We start from the raw sequence: 13,265 nt of genomic DNA, 5'->3' as shown, positions 1-13,265 counted from the left end.
CAGGCACATGCAAGCAAACGGAATGCTTGAACCTGCAGTAATGGGCAGCAACTTCTGGATAGCCCCTTAGGAGAAAGTTCCCAGCTTAGCCCTAGCTCCCCCCACAACACCCACAACATATCTTGCCAGCACATCTCACTTTTAAAGGTTCCGGTCCTTTCGTACACCCGTCTGGATTGGAAACTACGTAGGTAGGCCAGGCTGCCTCTCCATTCTATCAGAACTTCTGACTTTTCAGGCTTCTCTTCCAAACACATCTAGCCAAGAAGATTATGCAATCCTTATGGGGGGAGGGGAATTTGCGTGCTTCATTCAGTTTTAGAAATTTAAGTCATCTTCTCCCCTTTCGACAGATCCCCAGACAGCCTCCAGCGAGGTGGATGGGGTGAACCTCGAGGAAATCCGGGAATTTGCCAAAGCTTTTAAAATCCGACGCCTGTCCCTTGGTCTCACCCAGACGCAAGTTGGTCAAGCTCTAAGTGCCACAGAAGGTCCAGCATACAGCCAGTCTGCCATCTGCAGGTAACAAAAGGCATAGCAAATGCTCACTCCCCACCCGTAACCCCCCACTACACCTATGGGGTTCATCCCTACTGCCTGCTGTCTTTATGAGTATTTTAATTACGTGCCTGTAGGGGGGAAAGCCCCTTTGTGTGGAAGACAAAAATGAGTGCATGTTGTTGGTGTGGAGCTGATAAAATATTTTTTCACCACACGTCCTTAAAATAACTTTCATCTCTTCCCCCCACCCCACCCCCTTCCTTTTTTGTAACAAGTAGGAAACGATAAATACATTCCCAGCCTTGAGACTTAATTCAGTAGTGGCTCTGGAGACCCCGCTGCTGCTGCATAAGCACCAGCTGACCCTCTTCATACTGTGCCATTTTCTACAGATGGGGTTGCGGAACGAATATTTCATGGACGCCTCCCTGCTAGTTTTAAGCCCATAGTACCCATTGCTTGCACTTCACATTGGAAATATTAACAATGATATTTCCCCCCCTGGGTGATGCTGAGAAGAGTGTCGAAAATTTCTATAAACACCGCCATGCCGGGCTATTGTTTTACGGACTTTCTAGGATTAATTGTCTATTATGCTCAAGTATTTAGCAAGAGGGGTGTATTCAAAGAAAGGAGGATAATGCCCTGAGCATGACAAAATAAGGCAAACAAAAGCAGCCTTGATAGAGTGAAAGGTCTGTAGAGCGAAGCCACTGTGTCTTCATGTATGTGTTTTACACTAATCCCATGTTTATGCATGAGATAGCAGACACACTTAGGTAACAGCTTTTTCCTCATGGGCAATGCCTCGGAGTCCTCCTCCATCAGTGAAAGCCAAGAAAACCAACTCTAAGCTCATTTAAGTGGATTTTGTTCTTGGTGATCCATGAAATGCTCTGTCTTTTTATCTGCTCTTTATACTTTTAATGTATTCCCCATAGAACGGAAGTATACTTTTCCTGCAGTTTAAGACTAAGGTTATAAATAACATCAGTATGGGGTAGCGAGCTTGCAGCTCACATTTTGCTCAATGATTTTCCATAAAACCCATTGATTGTTGTTAAATACAAAAAGCTCCATAGGATCCTCTCACTTCTATGGCCTCCCCTACTGTTTTTTCTTATAAGAAACCTCCCTGTAGAAAATAACCTTTATTCAGGCTATACAAGGATACCACTGCTGAGAAATTTGTTTCAAGGCTTGTATATCGTTATACCAGACATCACATACTGAAGCACCGGCGCTAACAAGCCGTGTAAATGTGACAAATACTGTTTTCCCCCACCCTTAATGTTTAACTTTAATTTTATTGCATCTCAGCGATCATTTGTTAAAAGGGACACAAATAAGCAGAGGTGTTTTTTTTGTTTGTTTGTTTTAAAGATGCAATTGTTGGTGCATAGTATTTTGGAATTGCATTGTTACTTAATACTTTAAATTAACACAGCTAGATTTACAAGAGCTTGGGACAATTTTCTCCAGGGGTTTTGTTGCGGCTAATTTTCTCTGGGGGTTATGTTGTGGATAGTGACACAGGGTGAAATTCACATCCCTTTGAACTCAACGGCAAACCCCTTGCATGTTTTTATGATGCTCGGTTTAATGAATGATTTTGATGCTTGGAATTGCCAATGATGCGGCCCTATGTACAAAGTACCATCAAATTCAGCTTCGCATTTAAGGCAACTGCAGTCCTGGGTCATGGCAGACTCTAGAAAAAGCTACCAGAATTCTCTATGAAGGATACAGTTCCCATTAAAATCAAAATAATAGGGATAGCCATGTAAATAAGCATTATGGTACTTCACCCTACTACCACATTTGCACCAGGGTGGACCAACCTAGGAGGCTACGGAGGCCAAGATCATGTATAAGAATACAAGAAATATGGAGCAAAATGGTGGCAGGCGCCATTAAGTACGAATGAAACCAAAGGGGTTGAGCGAAACACTATTAAAATATCAACAAATATATCCATTTTATTATTATTATGGTGCACAATTGTGTTAAAAACACAGGGCCTATAATGTAGGCTGACTAAAAACAATAAACATTAACATACAACACATTCACAGTTGATGTATGACAGTGACCAAACTACGGTAAGACCAGACGCGTTTCAGCCTTTTCAAGGCCTTCCTTAGTGGTCATACATAAAATTATTATATAATACACATCCTGACATCTCCATTAACATAATACAAGGTATATATATATATATATATATATATATATATATATATATATATATATATATATATATATATATATATATATATATATATATATATATATATATATAAAAAACCCTTTTGAAAAGAGAGGCACCATTAAGTAACCATAGACAACCGGCAGTAGCTTCTTGTAAGGGTCTGCTATTGTGCAGCAACAATTTTTTGGCGGACTTCCTTCTAAGACCATTGAAGTCATTGGACTTAGAATAGTGTAGCTCTGCTTACGATGGTGCTGATAGCTGCTCAGAAACCAGAAGGAAGAGAACGACAGTCCCCTATTTAGCCAAGGTATCACTATATTTACCCTGACCTGGATGGCCCAGGTTAACCTGATCTCGTCAGATCTCAGAAGCTAAGCAGGGTCGGCCCTGGTTAGTATTTGGATGGGGGACCACCAAGGAATACCAGGGTTGCTGTGCAGAGGAAGGCACTGGCAAACCACCTCTGTTAGTCTCTTGCCTTGAAAACCTCATAAGGGGTCGCCATAAGTCGGCTGCGACTTGACTGCACTTTACACACACACACACATCACTATATTTAAGGCCAGTGCTGGCCTTTATGACTAAGCTTGCCCCACAGACTTAATCAGAACATACATTCAGGGTTGTCCCCCCTTTTTTCAAAGCAACTGTCTCGTCTCCTTTTCTGCGATACATACTCAAGCATAAACAGACTCATTTGACCACATAAAGGAGGCCAAAATCCTTTGTATATGTACAAGTGGTATCCATGTGAGTTAGGGTCACCAACCTCCAGGTACTAGCTGGAGATCTCCTGTTATTACAACTGATCTCCAGCTGATAGAGATCAGTTCACCTGGAGAGAATGGCCGCTTTGGCAATTGGACTCTGTGACATTGAAGCCCCTCCCCTTGCCAAACCCCGCCTTCCTCAGGCTCCACCCCAAAAAAATCTCCCACCAGTGGCGAAGAGAGACCTGGCAATCCTAATGTGAGTTCCTGGAGAGAGATCTCTCTCTGAAGTACTTGTGGAAGTCTGATATCTAGGGTTGCCAGCTTCAGGTGGGGAAATACCTGGAGATTTGGGGGGTGGAGCATGAGGGGGATAGGGTTTGGGGAGGGGAGGGTCTTCAGTGGGGTCTAATGTCATTTTCTCCAGGTGAACTGATCTCTGTCACCTGGAGATCAGTTGTAATAAAGGGAGATCTCCAGCCATCACCTGGAGATTGGCAACCGAACAGTGTCTGAAGAGCCAAAAAAGGCAGGCCACCTCTAGTGAATGAAGGCTTGCCTCTATATGGACGCTGTCATTAAGGAAACACGAGAGATTCCTCACAGTGCGCAGAGCTGCCACTCGCTCTCCCTAGAGCAATGACACTTTAGCATGGATTGAGCAGAACTAATAGACTCTCTATGGTGAAACTAAGCCAGTATGGTCTGGTATGGCGTCCTGGTAAGAAAGTGGTCAAAGTAGTATCTCCCATCTTCTACTTCAAACCACCCAAGACTGACTGTGCTGGTGAGGAATGTAAGTTACTTTGACCCCTGTAGACTATTCATGTTTTTTGATAGCACTGCATTGTGCAAAAGTATTTTGAGAACGTAAGCTGGTCATTTTACACAGCTCGATTTTAAATATATATTACATATGAAACTGCAAAAGGGTCCGTTTGCTAAGTCAATTGATAATATTTGAAATAGGCTTTGCTTTGAAGGGAATAAAACCCCTGGTATAGATTTTTTTTTCCAGGTACTGCACAATATTTGTAAAATCTGGTATAGCAAAGCACTTTTGATGGCAAAATGATACATAGAGGACCTCATTTACAGGAAATGATATCATTCGGCACAGTGTGCAGGCATCCCACAATAAGCCCAGCTTGGTGCCACAGCATATTAGTGCACTATTATGCTGGGTTTCATCTGGAAAAGCATGAGTTCCTCTTAGCACTACTACTTGTGGGAGCATTCAAGGTAATTACAACGTGTCCAGCTGTTTGAACTGAAGACTGCTGCAGCTTGGGGGATCCCCCCCCCCCAATACCTACAGAAGGGACACCGTGTTAACTTGCATACAGTGAAAATTGCTTAAAAAGGAAAAGGAAACCTGCATTTCAGAGGCGAGCAACCACTTGGTGAAATTAAAACAGCAGCATTTGAGCAATATGTTATGGAAAGGAAACAAGATCATAGTAAAGTATTTTTTTAAAAGCTCACAACAGCCATTGATGTCATTTCCTGTTTTCCGGGTTTTGCATTATGCTTTATCATTATGCAGGATTTTGAAAAAAGAAACGCTGAAATCTGGGGGGGAAATGGTTTTTTAGCAGTAATGTCTTCTAAGAGTAGTAGCTCCGATGCATGCACCAAGCTTCCGGGCCTAGAGCTTTGTTCCCTTGAATGGATGAAAGCAATCTACGTATGCTTTCCTTAGTGCATGTGGCTGGTGGCCTTCCATTGAAGTGAACGGAGACTCGGGGTACCAAAGATCCATGTAAGCTTAGGGTTGCCAGGTCCCTCTTCGCCACCGGTGGGAGGTTTTTGGGGCGGAGCCTGAAGAGGGCAGGGTTTGGGGAGGGGAGGGGACTTCAATGCCACAGAGTCCGATTGGCCAAGCGTCCATTTTCTCCAGGTGAACTGATCTCTATCGGCTGGAGATCCGTTGTAATAGCAGGAGATCTCCAGCTGCTACCTGGAGGTTAACAAAACCCAAAATAGCAGAAAACATTCACTAGGAAAATAGTTCAATTATTTCCAAATAACGTATTCATTAGGGATACCAAAATCATATCAATTCTAAATCATACCTGGAGGTTGGCAACCCTAACGTAAGCCTCAGAACGCACCTGGATCTTTGTATTGGAACCACTGGTTGTACCGAGTAGCTTTCTGACCGTCATTTGCCGCGTGACTGCCTTTTGCCTGTACGACTGCCTTTTTGCTTGTATGTAGACGGGACCGTTTTCATAATCCATTGTGAATGACCTCTGCCAGTCAATGTAGTCAGGCAGGCAGGACGTCCCACCCTGGCAGAGCATCAGTGTAAGACTCTTCTTTCTCAATTTTCCCCTCAGACACACCATCCTGAGAAGCCACTTTTTCCTACCACAGGAAGCCCAAGAGAACACTATAGCTAGCAGTCTGACAGCCAAACTGAACCCTGGCCTTTTGTATCCTGCCAGGTTTGAAAAGCTGGACATCACCCCTAAAAGTGCCCAGAAGATCAAGCCGGTGCTTGAACGGTGGATGGCTGAGGCTGAGGCCCGCCACCGGGCAGGTATGCAGAACCTGACCGAATTTATTGGGAGCGAACCATCCAAAAAGCGCAAGAGGCGCACCTCATTCACGCCACAGGCGCTTGAGATCTTGAATGCCCACTTTGAGAAGAACACGCACCCCTCTGGGCAAGAAATGACAGAAATTGCAGAGAAACTGAACTATGACCGGGAAGTAGTTAGAGTCTGGTTCTGCAATAAGAGGCAAGCGCTGAAGAACACAATTAAACGCCTAAAACAGCACGAGCCGGCCACGGCGGTCCCGATGGAGCCCTTAACAGACTCTCTGGAAGAAAACTCTTAAACGGAGAGATGGGGAGGAAGGACAAAAAACCCCGCAAGCAAACACAATTAAACGGTTGAACTCTGTAAAGACGCTCTTTCGACACCCTTGTAAGTAAAAGACCGAGGACACGGACAAGATGGACAGGACGATTTAAAAATGTCTGTGGGTTTTCCTAGATAAAAGCAAACTGGAGGAAAAAAAACACACACACACACACAAATACACAGCACTTAGGGTGTCCGTGTGTGTCGTAGAACTAGTTCCAAAATAGGCCAGGTGTTTTTTTTTTAATGGACTTTAAAGTAAACCAAATAACTGCTCACTTTTTTCTGTGTATTATAAAAATGTGAACATGTTTTATGGAAAAAAGGACCCAGCACACTCTCTCTCACACACACACACACACACAAGAACCTTTTAACTGTTGAAAGGGACAAAAAAAATGAGTACGAGCCTGCCACCTGGAGGAGCGATTGTAGTCTTTCAGGTATCAAGTGCTTCTTTACTACGAAAACTATTAACCAAAGTCAGAAACAAGGGATTGCAAACTAGATTGTTAGTCCGCTCTTTTCCAAGTGCTACGTTGCGTTATGAATTTTTACATTTGTACTTTGCAAAGATTGGGGGGGGAAACACAGGACTTCCCCCCCCCCATTCCTTTCTCACATGCGCAGCACGTGAGTAAGTACACCTGATTCCTTCTACAGTGTTCAACCGTTCTGGTTGTTATACACGGTTTTGTGATCTTCAAGTGTTTGTGTGCCAAAATGACTGTTTCTCTAATCTGTGGATAGTGGCTTTGTTTTCGCTTCCATTTTTAACTAAAGGTTTCGTTAGTTTGTAGTTTGATTTTTCACCCGACCCCTTTCTTTAGGCCGCCTTCTCCATCTCAAAACCGTTGACGTTTCTTTTTAAAAAGCTGTGAACCTTTTTTGAATACACAGGATCACAACCACGTTGCAAGGGCATAGCAGGCAACTTGAACGTTTGCATCTTGCCACTTCCTATGTCCTTTGGCCGCGAACTGGGAGAGGCTACCAAAGCTACTTCTGTGATATAAATATAAATTGCACACTTGGTCCAACATACCGCATCAGTGTTTATGGTTCTATCTATGTGAAGCAATTTCTCTCCAAAGTCTGATAGCCAAAGAAATTTCTTGGGATTCTTATGAAAAGCAAGCAAATGGCAAGTGGATGAAAGTAACACGAACTTTTTTCCGGCTCAGGCATCTGTTTTGTTCTGCTGTTGGCGCTTATAGCCTTTATTTATTTTCCTTTCTCCTGCTATTTTTCAGTTGCTACTTTCTGGAGTGTGCGTGCACAGAGAACGATTTGCGTGGCTGTATACTGCCAGAACTGGATATGCCAAGAATAAGGATTTGTGAATAATACATTTACCTGATTTTGGAACATGCAGCTCAGCTGTTATCCAAATATTATGGTCATTTGGCACATAGGATAACTGAGAGCTACCAGGGACTTTCAGGCAAAGATCCCCTCTGGGGAGGGCTCATGCCACCCGGAATGTCCAGTGCCCCCCCCCCCTTAATTTTATCCTTCTAATTCCCATCTCTCAGCAAACCTAGGTATACAAACAAAGTGACTGATTCCTTGTATGTTACAGAGGGCAGCCAGAACCGTAAAATCCATATCTTTATCCAAACACCTCCCAACTTTCCACAACAGGCTCCTCATTCTGCTTTTTTATAAATCAACCTCCCTAAAATGAGCTTAAATCCAAAATTTTGCTGTATACATGCACCATACTTCTCTACCTGATCCTGATGTAAATCTGAAACAACTCTGCTTTCTTTAGAAGAACTAGTCTGGTGTAACTAAGGGTTAAATCAGCCACAGAATCTGTAGCCTTCATGGTTCCAGCTCTCTCACAGGTTCTCCCCTCTCTCACCTTAAGGTAAGAGGAATTAATTATATTGGTTAGCTAAGGTCACTTATGCATGGGAGTTTTACCTGAGGTTCCTTGCTGGCTGGACCTACACTTTCCTGTTGGGAATCTGTACCAGCAGTCTCCAAACTCAAATCAAATCCCGCCCCTTTAAATGTTGCTTTGTAATTGGCTTACTTTGCAGTGCTTACTGTGAAAGACAATGCCACCCCCCCCCAAAAAAAAACCAATAGCTGCATAAAAAAGCATTTTAAGAACAAAAAACAAAAACCGGAGCAATCTGAAAGGAAGGAGGGGGAGAAATCCAAGCCTCAGTTTTAAAAAGCCTTTCTTTTGCTCACAAAGAGCCCCGAGGAAGCAGGAAGCATTTGAATCCCTGCCTCTTTACACACTGCTTTGTGATTGACTGTGAGAGAAAGCAAACTTATGTTTCCCCTACTTTGCCTTCTGCACAGAGATTTCAGCTGGGCTGAGCTCAGGGGAGAGGGAAGAGTCGGGTTAACAGAGGAATGAGAAGACCCAGACATTGCAAGGGCTGGCAGTGAGGTCATTTCTAATGGATGGAAAACTAATGCAGAACTCCAAGGAACAACCAAGTCAGACAGGGGGCGAATGTGAACCCAAGTAACTATGCATAAATGACCTAAAACAGCCTGATAGAGAGCCATTGTGGTGTAGTGGTTAAGGTGTTGGACTAAGCTGTGGGAAACCCAGAATCTCCATTCTGCCATGGAAACTCGCTGGGTGATTTTGGGCCAGTCACACACTCTCAGCCTCGACCCTGGCAACTATTTGGATGGGAGACCTCCAAGGAATACCAGGGGTGTAACTTGGAGGCAGGCAATGGCAGACCACCTCTGAACATCTCTTGCCTTGAAAACACTACAGAATCACCATAAGTCAGTTGTGATTTGACAGCAAAACAAAACAAAACAGCCCAATAGCCTAGCCTAGACTGTTCTTGCTAGATCTTGGAACCTAAGCAGGGTTGGCCATGATTAGTACTTGGATGGGAGACCACCAAGAAAGACTGGGGTTGCCATGGCAAACCACTTCTGCTCATCTCTTGCCTTGAAATCCCCGTGGTCCTGGAGTTGCCGTGTGTTGGTTGTGATTTGATGGCATGCAGTTAACACAGAGTTAATGTAACAAAAGCTTCATCCGGCATTAGATTTATCCCTTAATTTTCCCTTCAGCAATTAAATTTAGATTCTCACTAAGGGCAAATCTACCAGTCATTTCAACTGAGCTTGCACAGGGAAACTTCCCAAGGAGGTTAACACCTGAGATTTGAAGATGTTGTGAAATTGCTGATGTGCCATTTACAACCACCACGTTCTTGGCTGGTGGCCAAATACTTGCTGATCCCACCCATAAGACCAGTTGTCCTATGAATCTCTGCTGCAGGCTGACCAGAAAGGATAATATGATTGTTTGAATTCAGTCGTATTCCCAAAATTACAGGGGAGAATCTGCTTTTATTAAAACAAATACTGAATGGTTCCAAGACTGTGAGTTAACACTTGTGTTCTCCACAGCAAATGCAATTACTGCAGCAAATAAGAGTGAATTCTAAATTTCCCAAAAGGCAGAGGGTATTACCGCTTGGGCATCTAACAAGTTAATATTCACCAAGCTTGGAAAACATTGGGGGGATTGTTTTTGTTTTGTTTGCTGGTGATCATGGATTTCTACATAATTTAGAAATCAGATCAATGGAATGACTATTCTTTCTTATTGGTAAACTCCAGGGTTTCAGCTTGTAACGTAATGGGCTGAGGCTGAGAATTATAGCCTAGTGAGCTTACCTAGTGGGCATTCAAGCAGAAAAAAGGAATTGGTTTTTGGCTCTTCACAATCATTACCGAATCAAAATCATATTGCTGGTGGCAAGCACAATGGTGTTTTTGGTGAGCCCAAGCATGTATAATGGGTTAGATCCAACCAGTTTTTCCGCTGGTAGAAAAGGAAGAAGTGGTCCCCTTTGACCACCAAAAAAAGGCTATGTTGAGAATCATGGGACCTGCATGTACAAAAACCATTCGGGACAGGGTGTGTACTAGAGGAACTGGGCGAGATCGGGTGAAAATGCTGGCTAGATTCAACCCAGTACCAGTAACGTGACCTTCTGCCTTGCTGATTGGACAGAGTAGGCTCTTCTGCTTGCTGCACTTCAAACTCCAGTTTTCCCAGCCCTCAGCTCCAGCTTACAGTTCTAGTAAAGAGCAGCAGGGAGCACTGTGGCCAGTACTGGGTTTGGGTCTGATTACCCAAAACCCTGATATGACTCTAATAATAGATAAATACCATAATGCAAATCTATCCCTGTCCCAGGATGTGGTGATGGCTGCCAACTTGGAAGGCTTTAAGAGGGGAGTGGACATGTTCACAGAGGACAAAGCTATCCATGGTTACTAGTCAAAATGAATACTAGTCATGGTGCAAACCTATTCTCCACAGTATCAGAGGTGCATGCCTATTATATTAGGTGCTGTGAAACACAGGCAGGATGCTGCTGCAATCGTCTGGTTTGTGGGCTTCCTAGAGGCACCTGGTTGGCCACTGTGTGAACAGACTGCTGGACTCGATGGACCTTGGTCTGATCCAGCAGGGCTTTTCTTATGTTCTCATCAATAACAGGCTAATTGAAAAACTCTTCTTCATCATCAGCACCCAGCATTTGTTACCTCCTAGTTATGATAGTTATTTGTGAAAAAATTAAAACCATGCAATGACCAAGAGATTGGCTGCAGCTAGAAAAGGGGCACGTTCCTGAAAGAATTTTGAACTTCAAGCTCCAAAAAGCTTTAACCTTCCCTCCAATATGATTTTTTTAACTGAGCGACTTACATGCACTGTCATGAATAACACACCTCATAGTCACACTTTTCCTTTTTCTCAAGCAGCGCCTTTCCTAGAAGCAAAATATATCAGCCATTTGCTGCTTAACACAGATTTGAGAGTCTCTGTGGAACTGCTATAAAATCCGTAATGGAATTTAAAAAAGAAATCTCCAATATGGAACATTAACCAAAGACTGAATGGAGGATTCTAAAATCCTTAAAAAGGTTGTAGCAGCAGTTAGGTTAAAAAGTGATAATATGAACGAAACACACTGCCAGAGTGGAACAAATTTGATTTCCACCCGTGAACTCTTGAAACCATTCACATGTTGTGATATCCTTTACTTAAGAGTTTTCTAGCTGTACGTTATGTTTTTTATAGATTGATGTATAAAAGGGAAAGGTGTTCTGTTCATTTTAACAAGCATTTTTCCCCCCAGGAGGCATACGGAGTGCCTGAAAAAATGTATAAAGGATGCAGGTTAAAGGAAAGCTAACTCCTCCAACAATACATACAGGTTCCATTTGTAACTACGGGCTGGGCTCCAAAGATACTCATGCATGCGCCTAAAGGATTACCACACACATAACAGGAATTCTGACATTCCCCCTTTTTCACTATAACCTCTTACGATGCACTGGATTCCATCCCTGAGGTTCTTCCAACCCTCAAGAGTGGTCTTCCAGAAGACTCCAAGAGAAGCATCAGAAGGTACGCCTTGAAAAGCCTTAGCTTCCCATGAGTGAATGGCAGACAAACCACCTACGTATTCATGACATCAGAGCCCACCTTTGACATTTCCAAGTGACCAAAAGATAGATCCAGAGTAATCCATCAAGAAAAAAACACACACCCACATCTTCAATACCCCATGATTATACAAAAAACATCCATTTTACCATCTGTGCAGAATGGAGTGTTTTTGCCTGATGAACAGGAGTTACTGAGCTGACTGTTGTGCTCTGTTACTGGCTTTGGGTTGGATCCCAAATATTCCTCCCGCGAGTTGGTAATACTTTCTTCTTGTAAAAAGGGTTTTCTTTGATGCAGGGGAAAGTAATCTGGTGCTGGAGCATGGTGTAATGAGCAGTGGTCTCTAATCTGGAAAACCGGGTTTGATTCCCCGCTCCTCCACATGAGTGGCGGATTCTAATCTGATGAACTGGGTTGGTTTCCCCACTCCTACACATGAAACCTGCTGGGTGACCTTGGGATAGCCACCATTCTCTCAGCCCTCTCTCAGCCCCACCTACCTCACAAGGTGTCTGTTGTGGGGAGAAGGAGATTGTAAGCCAGTTTGATTATCCTTAAAAGGTAGAGAAAGTCGGCATATAAAAAACCAACTCCTTTCCTTCTTCTTCTGGAGGAAAGTACTACCAACTAGCGGAACAGGTCTTGTGGGATCCAACCCTTTATCGTTCCTTTTTCTCGTACCCCACTAAGAGTCTGATGCTATGGTTTGCTGCCCTTGAATAAGACCACAGAGACACCAAGTCACTGAAACAGCTGTCCGTCACAAACCACTCCACTGCATCCTTGTATCAAAGATAGTGTCTGAAAGCAGACAGAACATACATGTTTAGGCTAGGGATGTTAAGACTTTATCAGATGGATAAAGATACCGAATCCATGCAGATGCTTGCAGATTTTTGTTAGAATCTCTCTCACACACATACATACACACAAAAGGAAGTAGACCAAGAAAGTAAAAAGGAGCTAAGAAGGAACAAGTAGAGGCGTGTCAAAGTACTCAAGCTATAACCAAAAAGAAATATGTATAATGCCTTTGCTCGTCTTCTCGATGCTGGACCAAAGCTCAATGTATGTAGGTATATGCACATTGTATAGATATGGCTAAATGTTGCTGACAATCTTGCAATACTAAACTGTTAATATTTTAAGAAAAAGAAGAAGAAATACAGAAAGAAACTGTTCATCAGTGTTTTACCTCAGCACTCTACTTGTACCCAGCTCATGAGAACACTGAATTAAGGAATTTTAAAGAGGAAAAAAAAAAAAAAAAAGGAAACTAATTTCCGTGTAAATGTTTGACTGTAAAAAGAAATCCGTTTCAGTAACATTTTTGTACTGAGCCTTTTTTGTCATGTAGTTTGCTCGTTTCCAACTTGAGATTATGTGGGGCACATTTGTTTATTTATTGTTGAGAAAGTGTTTTTTTTTTTTTAATTTTAATTTTTTTTAATATCTATCTATATCTATATATAAATCTATTTTGGTCCGATGTGCTATAGGGTGCA

At 42.8% G+C, this 13,265-nt stretch overlaps 1 protein-coding gene across 3 annotated transcripts in view; it reads left to right on the top strand.

The window, feature by feature from the left end:
* The window catches only part of POU6F2 (POU class 6 homeobox 2), a 402,019-nt gene extending 395,739 nt beyond the window's left edge, over positions 1 to 6,280 (top strand). For 2 of the 3 annotated variants that reach the window (XM_056857609.1, XM_056857610.1), the window contains exons 9-10: positions 354 to 522; positions 5,769 to 6,280. In XM_056857609.1, coding sequence (XP_056713587.1) covers positions 354 to 522; positions 5,769 to 6,273 — 674 coding nt within the window. In that variant the 3' untranslated portion in view covers positions 6,274 to 6,280. The remainder of the gene's footprint in view (positions 1 to 353; positions 523 to 5,768) is intronic. The other variant, XM_056857612.1, reaches the window with a different exon arrangement.
* The last annotated feature ends 6,985 nt before the right edge of the window (positions 6,281 to 13,265 follow it).

This window comes from Euleptes europaea, chromosome 11 (genome assembly GCF_029931775.1).
Source record: "Euleptes europaea isolate rEulEur1 chromosome 11, rEulEur1.hap1, whole genome shotgun sequence".
NCBI classification, from domain to species: domain Eukaryota; kingdom Metazoa; phylum Chordata; class Lepidosauria; order Squamata; family Sphaerodactylidae; genus Euleptes; species Euleptes europaea.
Note: the sequence above shows the minus strand (reverse complement) of the source record. Positions and strands in the feature narration are given on the sequence as shown.